Consider the following 14,160-nt stretch of genomic DNA (forward strand, 5'->3'; position numbering starts at 1 on the left):
TTTGTGACCGCATGGGCTACGTGTGTGTGTGTGTGTGTGTGTGTGTGTGTGTGATATGTATTCAAGATATCATACAAATAAGAAATTAAAAAGTTAAAATTAGTAGATGTTGGGGTAAGCTTGCAAAGTCAGGACCCTCAGACAATTAGAGCTTGAGTTCAATACATGATTCAAAAACTACATAAATTCATGAGGATGTTCCCGATGAGGCAATCCATGGACACACTGTATTATAAGACAAGCAGTAGTGAGTGAACTCTCTGGTGCACACAAAAGCTTTTTTGACATGTACTCTTGCCCTCTGAGTGTCCCCACAGAACCCTGCACATATATTGACTATAAGTGCCAGTATTTATAGTTACTTATATGTCGACGTCTCCCAATAGACCACAAGCTCCTTGAAGGAGAGACTGTCCTTATCGTCTGTTAATTCCCTTGGTATCCAGCTTATTGTCTGGAACAAGGTAGCAACCACAGAATATCAAACAATCTCTACCCCTACCCCTTCATGGCAGCTCCTAAGCTCTGGTGTATAAATATTCTTGCAATTCACTACAGTTGTGTATTTCAGAGGAAGTACTTACCGTTTATAAATAACAATGGTCCACAAAGTTTTTACAACAAGCGGCTGAACGTTTTTCATGTTAATTTCACTGCAAGTTTTATGTTCCACGATGTTTAATTATAATGTCTAATATACTTAATTATTGGGCTTCCCAGGTGGCTGGGTGGTAAAAAAAATCTGCCTGTCAATGCAGGAGACAAGACGCAAGAGAGGCAGGTTTAATCTGTGGTTCAGGAAGATCCCCTGGAGGAGGGAAGGTCAACCTACTCCAGTATTCTTGCCTCAGAAACCCCACGGACAGAGGAGCCTGGTGAGCTACAGTCCACAGCTTAGCGACTGAGCACGCAGGCGTGTGTGTCTAATAACAGGCAAAGCTGGGAGTAGGGCCCTGAAGCAGGCCATCTGGGCATAAATATTCTCGTAGTGTTGGCAGAAACAGGATATGGGTGGAAAAAACCAAGAGGTTCGTCTTGTCTCAGCAGCACCTCACCACTGCTGGTTCCTAGCAGGGCAGGGCGCCAGGGACAGGTACCAGATCACATGAAGAGGGTTTTTCTGTTTGTTTTTTAATTGGAGTCCTCAAGAGGATCCAGTGTGGTGGATTCCAGTTCAGCTGGAGAAGGGTGTTGCATAGCACAATATGGAAAAGGGGTGGTGGTAAATTTGTGGTTGGGCAGGAGAGGTTCAGAGGTGACTCTTTTAAAAAAGGACAATACTCTCAAATCTAAGTTGATAAACATCAGTGGAATCTTTACCAGAAAATACCAACTTTGTACTCAGGTCTCTGGGAATGTCCCCAGATTGTAATACAAAGTATCTACATCTTCAAGAAAGAATCTCCAGCTTTTTTCAATCTTAATCATACACCACTGCTTTAACCCAAACATTGCTTCCCTCCAATCCTGGACATCCAAACTCTGCTTCTATGTCTATGTGGAGGGATACTGAAATTTATGGCTCTAGAGGCAAAATGATTGATGTATTAATTCTCATTTGCATTTGACAAGATGACGACCAGTTATAGAAACACTTGCATAAGTTTTTTTTTTAAAAATAAATGAATAAATACCTTCATGAAAACTTTACTTTATTAGAGAATCTAGCCCAAGTGTGGAAAATTTAAAATCACTCTATTTACCAAAACTGGCTAACAATAAGCTTACTAAAAAAACAACAACAACAATGATCAGTAAATACCTACACTTAACATTCTTAATTATGGGACAATTTTATGATCCATGTTGATGTATTTGTAAGGTAAGTCCCTCTGTTTAATAATAATTAAAAAAAAACATTCTCACATGTAACACACTGTTTTCACACTCATATACACATATAAAAGATGGGAGACCTGTCTCAGAAACATGTTTATAATGGATATACATAATATTGTGAAATAAAATCTGAATAAAAATTTTATTCCAACAACATTTCTCTATTTTTAAATCATGTTTATTGTTTAAGTTCTTATCACAGTGGAGATTAACTCATGCTTAATCGTCCAGTGAATGCCTACTGTCAACTTCATCCAATTCCAAAAAAGCAAAATCAACTCAGTCATACACTCTAAGTCCTGTTGCCATCCCACCACTCATTGCCTGCGTTTTTCTTTCCCTTTAACGGCAATATTACAAGATTGTGAAAAGGTATAACTAATAGGCTTATATATGTAATACCATTTCTTCAAGTATTCAGAGAGCAATATATTTGCCTGCATTGTACACTAGAAAACTACTTGTGACATTATTTCTAAGTACAGGAGAGTGGCTCCTGGTGGGAGTTGATGAAGTTGTATGTCATAGTGTATGACAAGGATTTACAGCATTCTAGAATTTTCACAACTCTTCCCCTGTTAGTGAAAGCCATTAGGTAAATGCTGTAGTTTTCTCCTTTCAGCCGTCAGACAGAAGATTTCGAACTACAAATAAATAGAGCATACACTCAACAAGTGTAGTGCAAATGCTAAGTAAACAGAATGACGTGGAATGAACTCCTAGATGCCAGTGAGTGTGTGGTCCAGCGGGGAGGTCCTGATTTTATGATGTCTGTGGCTTGCACCCCATTCTCAGACGAACACTGTCTGCCCCACGTCAGCCACAATGGATCCAAGAGCCAGAGCAGACTGAAGCGAGGTGAAGGGAGTGACGAGGAAGTGGGAACTCATCTTCACAAACAAGTGGTACAATTTCTCTGTCACTTCTGTATGTCATGGAAAGTTTGATTTGGTAACCAGATCTCAAACCTCTCAGACAAAGCAGGTACCAATATGGAGAAAAGCAAAAGATTCAATGGAAAGAATTAAATGTTGGCACCTACATAAGAGATTGTGTGGCCCAGACACCAAAAGGGGATGAAGAAGGTGGTTTTTCAGTTAAAACCTTGGAAATATTACATCTGAACATTCAAAAATTACATTATAGAAAAGTCATCAAACAATGGCCCTGTTTAAAGATGCTATATAAGCAGTAGTCTTCAGTATTTTGAACAAAAATTAGAGCTTGGTTGCTTTGTCTGGATTATATAGTTAAGATAATGTTATTCATTCAAATGAAATAGAAGAAAACTATAAAATTCTCCCAGAGGCAAATTATTGGTAGGGGGGAAATAAAAATAAACTATGACAACCAATTTATACATTTACTTAATTGTATGTTTCCCACCCACCACCCCAAGAAGAATCCAATTGTTAAGAAAAAAAAGAAAGAAAGGAAACAAATTAAAAAACCCCAAAGTACAAAAACAGGTGCCATTTATCTTTTGCATTTCCTTCCCCTGCATTCACTTTTGAGGAAAAATGTGTTCTTTCGTGGTACTGTTTCTGAGTTCCCATATATTACGTTCTAGAAGAGAAACATCTGGATCCTAACTGTCTTTCTATTTCATTCTTAGATGTGTTGTACCGTCAACAAATATAACAAGCAGCTGGCTAAAAGTCTCTCATTTAGGAAACACACACACACACAGACATACACACAGACACACACAGACAAACCTTTCTAAGAGAAAATGAACCATTCCTCATCCGGGACACACATATGTCAAGACTTAAAACTGAAGTCTGACACAGTCACTTAATTGATTTAAATAATTAAGGCTTCTAAAAGGTTCAGTGCCAAAACTACCTGTATCAGTATTCGAATAAAATACATTTTTGCATTTTAGGTTTGTGCTTTTTACAGCCATCTTAATTCCACAGAATTTCATTAATAAGATCAGATAAGGGAGTGTTAGAATTGTTTACTGATGTTTTTAATTTAGTAGTTGTTAGACTAACTTGTAGCAATAAAAATTCAATGACTGAATAGATTTGTTACTACCAGGTGGGCTGTTGGCTCATTTCACCTTCTTTTCGTGTTTAATGTGGCCATTTCTTTTATACTTGCCATTGAGGATTCCATTATGGTAATGTCCATTCACTGTGCTATGCTTATTGCTTGACCACAGACTTTTAATTCTTCTGCAGATAAATTTTGTCACCCATGACAAGAGGAAGTAAAACAAGGCAGCACCAAGCAAAAGCACGAAGACAATATCCAGTAAAAAATATTGATAGAAAGAGATCTGATGGACGGCAGCACGTAGGTGATGAGCTCCATCGTGACGGAGGATGTAATCGATCCAATAGACAGTCCGGTTGACGGGGTGACCAGGTTGATCCTTGTGGATTTCTGAAAGCTTCTGAGCCCTCTGACGGTAGCTATGGAGTAGAGGCAAGACACACATGTCATTTTCCATAAGAACATCATATTCTGAAAAACACTATACTTTTAAAGCCTTGATGTACTCCAATACTTTGGCCACCTGATGCAAAGAACGGACTCATTGGAAAAGACCCTGATGTTGGGCAAAAGTGAAGGCAGGAGGAGAAGGGGATGCAGAGGATGAGATGGCTGGATGGCATCACCAACGTGATGAATATGAGTTTGAGCAAGTTCCGGGAGTTGGTGATGGGCAGGGAAGCCTGGTGTGCTGCAGTCCATGAGGTCACAAAGAGTTGGACACGACTGAGCGACTGAACTGAACTGATACTTTTAAAGGACTTCCCAGATGGTAAGGAATATGCCTGCTAAAGCAGGTAGACACAAGACACATGGGTTCCATCCCTGGGTCGGGAAGATCCCCTGGAGAAGAAAATGGCAAGCCACTCCAGTATTCTTGCCTGAAGAATACCATGGACAGAGGAGCAGGGTGGGCTAAGTCCACGGGGTTGCAGAGTTGGACACAACTGAGCATCTGAGCACAGTTTTAAAAGGAAAGCTATAGAACACAGACAAAGGGGTCCCCTACTCCAACACCTTGGATGATCAAACATACTGCTCCAAGTGCCAAGAATTACAACCAAGACCGTAGATCCTCTAAGGGGTCAGTGCATAAAGGCTGCCTCCAAGCCCACATATGGCAGCATAAAGAACCCCAGGACACTTGAATCCAGTCTTTTACACAGAAGAAACATTTTATATGAAAGAGTTTTTCTTTATTATGTGTTCTTAGAATAGGGCAATATTTCTCAATCCAGTGTTATGCTATATATCCTGGGTATTAAGAGGAAAGTGAAAGTGAAGTCACTCAGTCGTGTCCGACTCTTTGCGACCCCGTGGACTGTAGCTCACCAGGCTCCTCTGTCCATGGGATTCTCCAAGAAAGAATACTGGAGTAGGTTGCCATTTCCAAAGCTCACACATTTCCAGACGTTAATGCCACTTGAAATGCAGGATGAATTAAATGTCACATAAAAATGGGAAAACCTATGCTTTGTTTTAAAACTATGCAGGCCAACTCTCAACCGTTTGAAGCTCAGTTGCGAACTGGGTTAACTCAAGACACATCAAGAATTTAAGAAACAAAATAAGATAAAATATTCTGACCAAGTCATTCACCTGAGTAAATATACCTTGGCATTTCATTGACGCCTAGTGCTAGGGAAACCCAGCACCCGGCAGTATCAAGAGCACCTGTTTTGAAATCAGACAGTCTCGATTCAAGTCCCTACTCCAAAGCTGTATAACTAGGGGTGTATTACTTAAGCTCTCTGAGTTTTAAGTGCCTCATCTCTATAATGGAAATAAGGAAAATGGTGATATAAAGTTTTATGAGCATTAAAATGACGTAAAGGACACAAAAATTGACAAACTCTAGGGACCCAAAGGTTCCCATGGTGGTTTCTTCCCCAGTTTGGCCAACTGTGGTCGAATATTATTCGAGGTCATACACGGCTGGCCAAATGATTGCTATTTTTATTTTTCAAATGACAGAAGCATGCACAAAGCATTGTACACAGGAATCTAAAGGGTATTTCTATATTTAGTTTACTGACGACCTACTGGCAATTATCAGCTAGTGACAATATGCTGTGGTAAATACAGTTCGCCCGCTTTAACAGCAGTTGAAACCTTACCTGGGGTTATTGATAACTTTCACTAGTGCTTCATACAGCTCTCCTTCAGTCACTGTCTTCCATTCCAGCAGTATCCCCATGCCTTTTGCCTGCACCCGGGTCATAGTGTCATAATGGTCTCCAAAAAGTGGGATTCCCACCACAGGCACACCGTGATACATAGTTTCAAAAATACTATTCAGACCACCATGGCTCAGGAAGGCTTTAATATTGGAATGCCCTAAAGAAGGATTTAAAAAGAAAACCACTTAGAATATTGTCTATTATTCTAGAAAGATGTTTTCCAGAAATCTTTCAAGAGTTGACATTATAATAAACATGCATTTCAGATATAAGATTTTTAAAGACATAGTTTCACTGATTCCTACACTGCACCAACTACAATGTTTATTATAAGCATAATTATCAGATGTGTATATATCAATTAAAAGCCATTTTAAGTAGTTAACATTTATAGTTTTAAGAAGCATATTACAATATCTTCACCCAAAAAACAAATACCAACTGCATTCAAATAGCCAGTAATTAATAAGAGGTCAATGAAAGCAAGGAATAACCAAAAATACCAGAGTATAACCACATTCTACTAAATGCAGATATCCACTTCTGGCTGCTTCAACATTTATCTATATTAAAGTCAAACATACTCTGTAAAAAAAGAAAGTTAAAATGTGAGGCTGGACTCCAGATGTCCAAGAAATGTTTCTGTGCTTATCCAAGGAGGAACACTGCACAGTGCTCAGTATTCACAACATTCAAGTCATGTCTGCAGCATCTGCACTTCTCAATCTTAGGGTCCATTTCTACATTTTACGAATAAAAACAAGCAGGGACAGATTAATACAAAAATTAGTTCTAAGAGATAGGACATCATGTAACATCTGGTTGTCATGGAGATGAAAGAGATAATTTATCAAAGTTAGTGATATTTCAAACTCTACATCTCCTTGTGAGCAGAGAGACTTGCATAAAAAAATGTAAGACAAAAAAACACGGCACTTGAGATGGGTATTAGATGGCCAGAAAGAAATTACAGCTTGCAAAAACACGAGCATTTAAAATAAACACATGTCACGTATGAACCTAGGTCTCAGTGGGGCTCCAGGACCCTCCACCCCAAACATCTAGCAGGCTGCTCACTCAGTGTCTCTTGCCCTGACCCACAAGGGGCTTCTCAACTCAGCCCAGCTAAGGACTCTGCCCTCGCAGTGCATCTCAAACTTTCTTTTCAGCAGTAGAACTCTTTTTCTTCGAGTGAAACCTGACCACCAGCAAGGCCAGCTGTGAAAAAGTAAAGAGAACTGGTGTGTGGAGACCAAGGGGAATGCACTGAGAGAGGAAGGAACACTGATTCGGTTCCTGCTTCTGTTCCTGGAGGAACCTTCTGAACAAAGTTAGAAACCAACAGAGGATCCACAGAGGTCATGGCTGGAGTTGAAAAGGATGCTAATCTCAGCAAAGGCGGAGAGCTGAGATCCTGAGGAACCTGGAGGAGCTGCGGAAATGGGAGGCTCTCTGGGAGCAGCTACACCCCGCTGTATAGCCTCAGAGACAAATGGCATGAAACCAATTCCAGCGATCCCAGACAGGAGTCTGCTGCTGCAGTGAGATGGCTGAGGGCCAAGACGCGGAGGCATTTAAATTTCTTGCTTCCTGCCTACTTTCTACGGCATCTGACATCATAACAGTAAAGATAAGAAACAGAAAAAAATGCAAATATCAAAAAAGGTAAATTGTCTTTTTTCCCATCATTTTTATAATTATAGAATAACATTTATAATAAACTAGATGAAAAGGAATTATTTATATTTACTGTTTTATAGTTACAAAATTCAATTTGCAGGGTTTTAGAGGGTCCATTTAGCTTCTAAAAGATACTCTCTAAAAGTCTATTTGTAAGAATATAACTTTCACCTACTTTCACATAATCTGTTAAGATTAGTACTATTGAACAAATAAATGAGTTGATATTGCCAAAATCAATAACATTTTTATAATTTCCTTAGGAAGTAATATCTCAAAGGATAACATGACATTATGTTTTCCTAGAGATTTAATGAATAAAGCAACTTACATTTTACTATCGCTGCTTATCAAAGAGAATTAAATTGTTTATATTCAAATCTTGAGATATGCATATAATTGGCATTTTAATTTTGAGTTGAGGATCAGAACCCCAATAAATAAATAAATCAAAAGAAATAAAGTGTTCAAAATTGCCCAGTGATTTGGGGGTAAATTTAGTCAGACAATTCAAATAAAGTTGAAATAAACTGACTGTTTTTTGGCTTTCTGCTTGACTGTGGTTTCAAACAAATGAGTAACTTCAACTTTCTCTGGTTTCTTAGATACAGCTATAGTAAAAGTACAATACAAATCTAAATTTTCACTGTTTTTAATTTGACTACTTTTAGCTGATCAGTCTAATGAGATATAGCTTTACTCCTACTAGTTTATGCAGTGTTAAGTATATTTTTCAGAAAATCAAAATTTGTGACTGGTCTGAAATTTATAGGCCTAAATGATTACACTTTAAAATGATTTGAAAATAACTGAAGATCTGACTTGTTGGTCCGAAATCTAGGACTTAGCACTCAAGATAACATAATGATTCTATTATAAACCACACGTATACTATATAAGCCACTCAAGTGTAAAATTCACATTTACACAATTAAAATCAAGCCAAGTAACCACCCATGGGTCACTGACTTACCAAGCAGGTCATTTTGCGGTAACCATTCTATGAGCCTGGTGTTGTTTCCCAGATTCTTTGGTTTGGTTCCAGAAAATCTGAAATGTACACCAGACAATGAATCAAACTTGACTCTTGGTATGAACTGTCTGGTCAAACTTTAGGTTTAAAATAAATGTTACATGATCTTTTGCTGATATTCAACAACAAAAATTTTAGTTACTTTTTCACATTTTCATTGATTGAGGGACAAATATGAAACATTCTGGATTATCTTAAGATTCATGTTCCTTCAGCAGTTCTCACAGAGCTGGGGAAAATAGCAACCATATGAACCTCTGCTAGAAAGTCAACTTTCTACCAGCATCTAGAAGGTGAAAGAGGAAGGCAGGGAGGGCCACCACTGGGCAGCCCCCACTTCCCATCTGGACACCCAGAACCCGAGGAAAGGCTCGAGAACTAGGAGAAAGCAGGAAGTATTCTTCTCCAGCTGGGCCCCAGGGATGGTACTGTGGGGTAAGGATGCAGGCTGTTTCCTGCCTTGGTCTTTGAAACACAAACCATAACGTGCTCATCAACTGAGAGGAAGGCAAGAGCCTGAAATGGGCTGATACAAACCGGCCCAGATAATTAACTGAAGGGGCACTTTCTGGGTGAAGCCTGAAACAGGAAACCCAACATCCACTTCATAGCTTAGCCGCGAGAAAAGGAAAAGTGTCAGCCCCTCAGTCGTATCAACTCTTTCTAACCCCACTGATTGTAGCCTCTGTCCATGGGATTCTCCAAGCAAGAATAGTGGAGTGGGTTGCCATGCCCTTCTCCAGGGGATCTTCCTGACACAGGGATTGAACCCGGGTCTCCCACATTGCAGGCAGATTCTTTCCCATCCGAGCTGCACCAGAAGAAGTGGGAACTAATGCTGCCACAGTCTGTACAAGGGAGAAAACCACATTCCTTACAGCATACTTGTAAAGGCTCAACACTGTGGGGCTGACCTTGTTCACTTCTGTATCCCTAACGCTCAATGGTGGGGGCAGGTACTAAATATATAAGTGCTCAGGGCCAAGTTCAGACACTGGGTTAGAAATTCCAGAGACCGGACTGCCCCGATGGTACACTGGATTAAGAATCCGCTTGCCAGTGTCGGGGACATGGGTTCAATCCCTGGTCCGGGAAGACTCTACATGCCGCGGAGCAACTAAGCCCGTTCACCACAACTGCCACAATGAGAAGCCCGAACACCACAACCAAGAGTTGCCCCCGCTTGCTGCAACTAGAGAGGACCAGAGAGCAGCAATGAAGACCCAGAGAAACCAAAAATAAAAATAGGTAAGTAATTAAAAAAAAAAAATTCCAGAGACAGACACGTATTGGCCATGCCTCCCAAAAGAAGTGGGGTCTGTTTGGACCAGTACTAACTGGCAAGTCACTGTTTTTTTAAAGGCCTGGTCTCTTGGATGAAAGGAATCAAAAGCATTTATAAACAAAGTGGGAGCCCCAAAGGTCCCATGAAATATTTTACCTATTTAATCATTCACCTATCAGTTTTTAATCTCATTCCAACACTGATTTGAAGGAGTATACAGAAATGGCTTCTCTGGTGGCTCAGACAGTAAAGAATCTGCCTGCAATGCAGGAGACCTGGGTTTGATCCCTGGGTCAGGAAGATCCTCTGAAGAAAAGAATGGCAACCCACTACACTATTCTTTTCTGGACAATCCCATAGACAGGGGAGCCTTGTGGGCTGCAGTCTATGGGGGTGCAAACAAAATGACAGTATTATATAAATTATATATATTAAAATTTAATGTATATTAAAGAGTATTATATAAATTGTTTTATTTATATTAGAAATATATAAATTATAATTATATATTAATTTATATTTAATATTATATATTAATAATATATAAATTGATGTGTTATTTATATATTAAAGAGTATTATATAAATTATAGAGTATTATATAAATTAATCCCTAGATTTCAACACACTAAGAAACAAAATGAAAAGTCAGGGCATCCTGCTAATGCTGCCAAGGTATCAGTGTGTTGTGGTTATTTACACCTGTGGACTAAGCAAGAGGATACGGAAAATCAGTGGTGAAGAAACAATCTATATTATTCCTTTACCTCCAAATCACTTTCTGGGGCAATCTCCCCAGAGCGCCGGCCAGTTTGGTAGCAATGTCTTCTGACAGATACTTGACGCCAGCTCCAAAAGACACCAGGACAAAGCCATGCTCATGAGCACCATTGACCCACCTTTGGAGGTCCTGCAATTCAAAACACGGCAGTTAATTTTATGACGGAGTAATATAGCTTATCATCAGTGTCATCACAGCTCTGTTTTTAAAAAGCACTCAGATAATTTTCTTAAACAATTAGAACCTGAAGAGGATATATTTTCCTTTAAATGCTTTTCTTACAAATATTTCACCTGCTGATGCTAACTAAAATAAGGAGAACAGATAGTTAATTCGGTAAGATTAATAAACAACAACAAAATATCAGTAATTAATGGCCTAAGACCTCAGACAGAAGTAAAAAAAAAAAATTGAAACTTATGTTTAAAACATGGCTAGAGATAAATCTGTATGAGGATATACCTAAAAGATTAGACATATGATAAAAATAAAAACTACTACCGCAACACCCACCCAGGGAGAAGCTCCAATACTCTGGCCACCTGATGCAAAGAGTTGACTCAATGGAAAAGATGCTGATGCTGGGTAAGATTGAAGGCAGGAGGAGAAGGGCATGACAGAGGATGAGCTAGGTGGATGGCATCACTGACTCGATGGACATGAGTCTGAGCAAGCTCTAGGAGTTGGTGACAGACAGGGAAACCTGGCGTGCTGCAGTCCATGGGGTTGCAAAGAGTCGGACACAGCTGAGCAACTGGACTGAATTAATCTGAACTGAGGCTGATTTTATCTTGGTCTAAGCATTTCTGAAAAGCGTACTGTAGTATATGACTGAGAAAGAGAAGGAATTAGCTGATAGGGGCACAGAACCATAGGCCTAACAACTTTTACTGTTTCTCTAATTATTTCTTCAACTTCCACTCACACAGAATGGAAATCATACGTACTGTATAGAGAGGCATCCCAGGGTTCTCGAAATCTCCGAGCAGAAGCTTGCCCTCGTTGTGTGGAAAAACACTAAATTCTCAGACATGTCCATCTACAGCTAACAGATACAGGGCCATAGCAAATCTGATATTAACTAAGGAAACTGCCAAACTTCAGGAATTACTCCTTCCATAGGAAGACACATTAACACCCTTCTGCCAGCATCACTGACTTGTGCTAAAGATGAAAGCAGTTTGTTTTAAGGAACACGACCCTGGCAGCATTTTATTCTGTAAGCACCAGCTTGTTTTCAGGGTAACTCACCCCTCTGACTAAGCCTTTTGTCAAAGTCACTGAGCTTCAGTTTCCCATATGAGAATTCATTAAGCCACAGTGCTTTGAAGAACACGTGATTCTACTGTAAGGAAAACAAAGATACTGTCCACTGGCAATACCTATGCCCTATCACAGTCATGGAAACAGGGGACAGTCCCACATTGCAGTCACAACAGGCAGAGTGAGCTTAGTTAGGGCTTGCAGGCCTGGGAGGTCTCTGGTTCAGGATGAAGAAGTTATTGAGATGACTGTGTCGTCTGTGTTTTTCATGGCACACCACTGTCTGGCATAACTGAGCTGCAGCTGAGAGGTAAGAAGTACAGTATGGAGTACCATCACAATGGCATCACCATGTAGCTGAATATGAAGTATTTATATGGAATGTTTGGCCTCTTTATGCCTTGATTTTCTCTGCTGTCTTTCCCGCCTCTCACTTAATGAGGTCTGTGTTAACTGGCTCTATTACACTTTTTCTTAGCAGGGAAGAGAGGACTACATTTTATGCCCCAAATGAATTAGTGAAGAGTGTCATTATACGACCAAGAATGAAGATGGAAAGGAAGCACATCCTTCCAGCTACTGAGTGAGTGAAATAGGCTATCATTATTTGGGAGGGAAGAAAACCTTATCAAAATACCTCATTTTCCAGGGAACTCTACTTATTAATGAATATATAAAAGAAACAGAACATATCAACTGTAGATTAACGCTTTTAACTTATACGCTACCACATTTATCAAGAATATCACATGTGCTAAAAATTTAACAGTGAAATTTGAAGATTCAAAGTAAGAAACACAACAAACTGATTCAGAATTTTCATTTTATATTGATAAGCTAGGTGTACTTAGAACAACTATAAACATAGCGCAGTAGAATGATCTCAATACATATGGTGGTTTCTCCCTATGGCTTGTCTTCAAATAATTTATCACCAACTATCCAATCCTCTAAAGCCAAAGATTTCAGGGCCCATGCTATTTACAAAATGTTTCCATTCAAAAATACTAAACCTTATAGGAAAAGTAATGCAAAAAAATAGAGGAGAACAGTAGAATGGGGAAGACTAGAGATCTCTTCAAGAAAATTAGACATACCCAGGGAACATTTCATGCAAAGATGGGCAGATACAATTAAGGACAGAAATGGATAGACCCAACAAAAGCAGGAGATATTAAGAAGAGGTGGCAAGAATACACAGAAGAACTATACAAAAAAGATCTTCATGACCCAGATAACCACAACAGTGTGATAACTACGAACAAAGATACTGGAAGTGATGGAATTCCAGTTCAGCTATTTCAAATCCTAAAAGATGATGCTATAAAAGTGCTGCACTCAATAGTCCAGCAAATTTGGAAAACTCAGCAGTGGCCACAGGACTGGAAAAGGTCAGTTTTCATTCCAATCCCAAAGAAAGGCAGTGCCAAAGAATGCTCAAGTGAAGTGAAGTGTTAGTCACTCAGTTATGTCCAACTCTTTGTGACCCCATGCACTGTACCCACCAGGCTCCTCTGTCCATGGAATTCACTCATCTCACACACTAGCAAAGTATAGTTCAAAATTCTCCAAGCCAGGCTTCAACAGTACATGAACCATGAAGTTCCAGATATTCACACTGGATTTAGAAAAGCCAGAGGAACCAGAGATCAAATTGCCAATATCTGTTAGATCATAGAAAAAGCAAGAGAGTTACAGAAAAATATCTACTTATCAACTATGCCAAAGCCTTTGACCATAGATCAAACAACAAATTGGTGGATCACAACAGTTTGTGTGAATCACAACAAACTGTGGAAAATTCTTAAAGAGGTGGGACTACCAGAACACCTTACCTATCTCCTGAGAAACCTGTATGCAGGTCAGGAAGCAACAGTTAGAACTGGACATGGAACAACAGACTGGTTCCAAATTGGGAAGGGAGTCCATCAAGGCTGTATATTGTCACCCTGCTTATTTAACTTCTATGCAGAGTACATCATGTGAAATGCCAAACTGGATGAAGCACAACTTAGAATCAAGATTGCCAGGAGAAATATCAAGAACCTCGGATACACAGATGACACCACCCTTATGGCAGAAAGCAAAGAGGAACT

At 39.4% G+C, this 14,160-nt stretch overlaps 1 protein-coding gene across 1 annotated transcript in view; it reads right to left on the reverse strand.

Annotated features, from left to right (window-relative positions):
* Positions 1,636 to 14,160, reverse strand: part of UGT8 (UDP glycosyltransferase 8) — a 112,760-nt gene continuing 100,235 nt past the window's right edge. Inside the window, exons 3-6 of the mRNA XM_018049186.1 lie at positions 10,788 to 10,930; positions 8,677 to 8,753; positions 5,961 to 6,180; positions 1,636 to 4,262 (exon numbers count right to left, since the gene is read on the reverse strand). Coding sequence (XP_017904675.1) covers positions 3,899 to 4,262; positions 5,961 to 6,180; positions 8,677 to 8,753; positions 10,788 to 10,930 — 804 coding nt within the window. The 3' untranslated portion in view covers positions 1,636 to 3,898. The remainder of the gene's footprint in view (positions 4,263 to 5,960; positions 6,181 to 8,676; positions 8,754 to 10,787; positions 10,931 to 14,160) is intronic.

Source organism: Capra hircus, chromosome 6 (assembly GCF_001704415.2).
Source record: "Capra hircus breed San Clemente chromosome 6, ASM170441v1, whole genome shotgun sequence".
Taxonomy (NCBI): Eukaryota; Metazoa; Chordata; class Mammalia; order Artiodactyla; family Bovidae; genus Capra; species Capra hircus.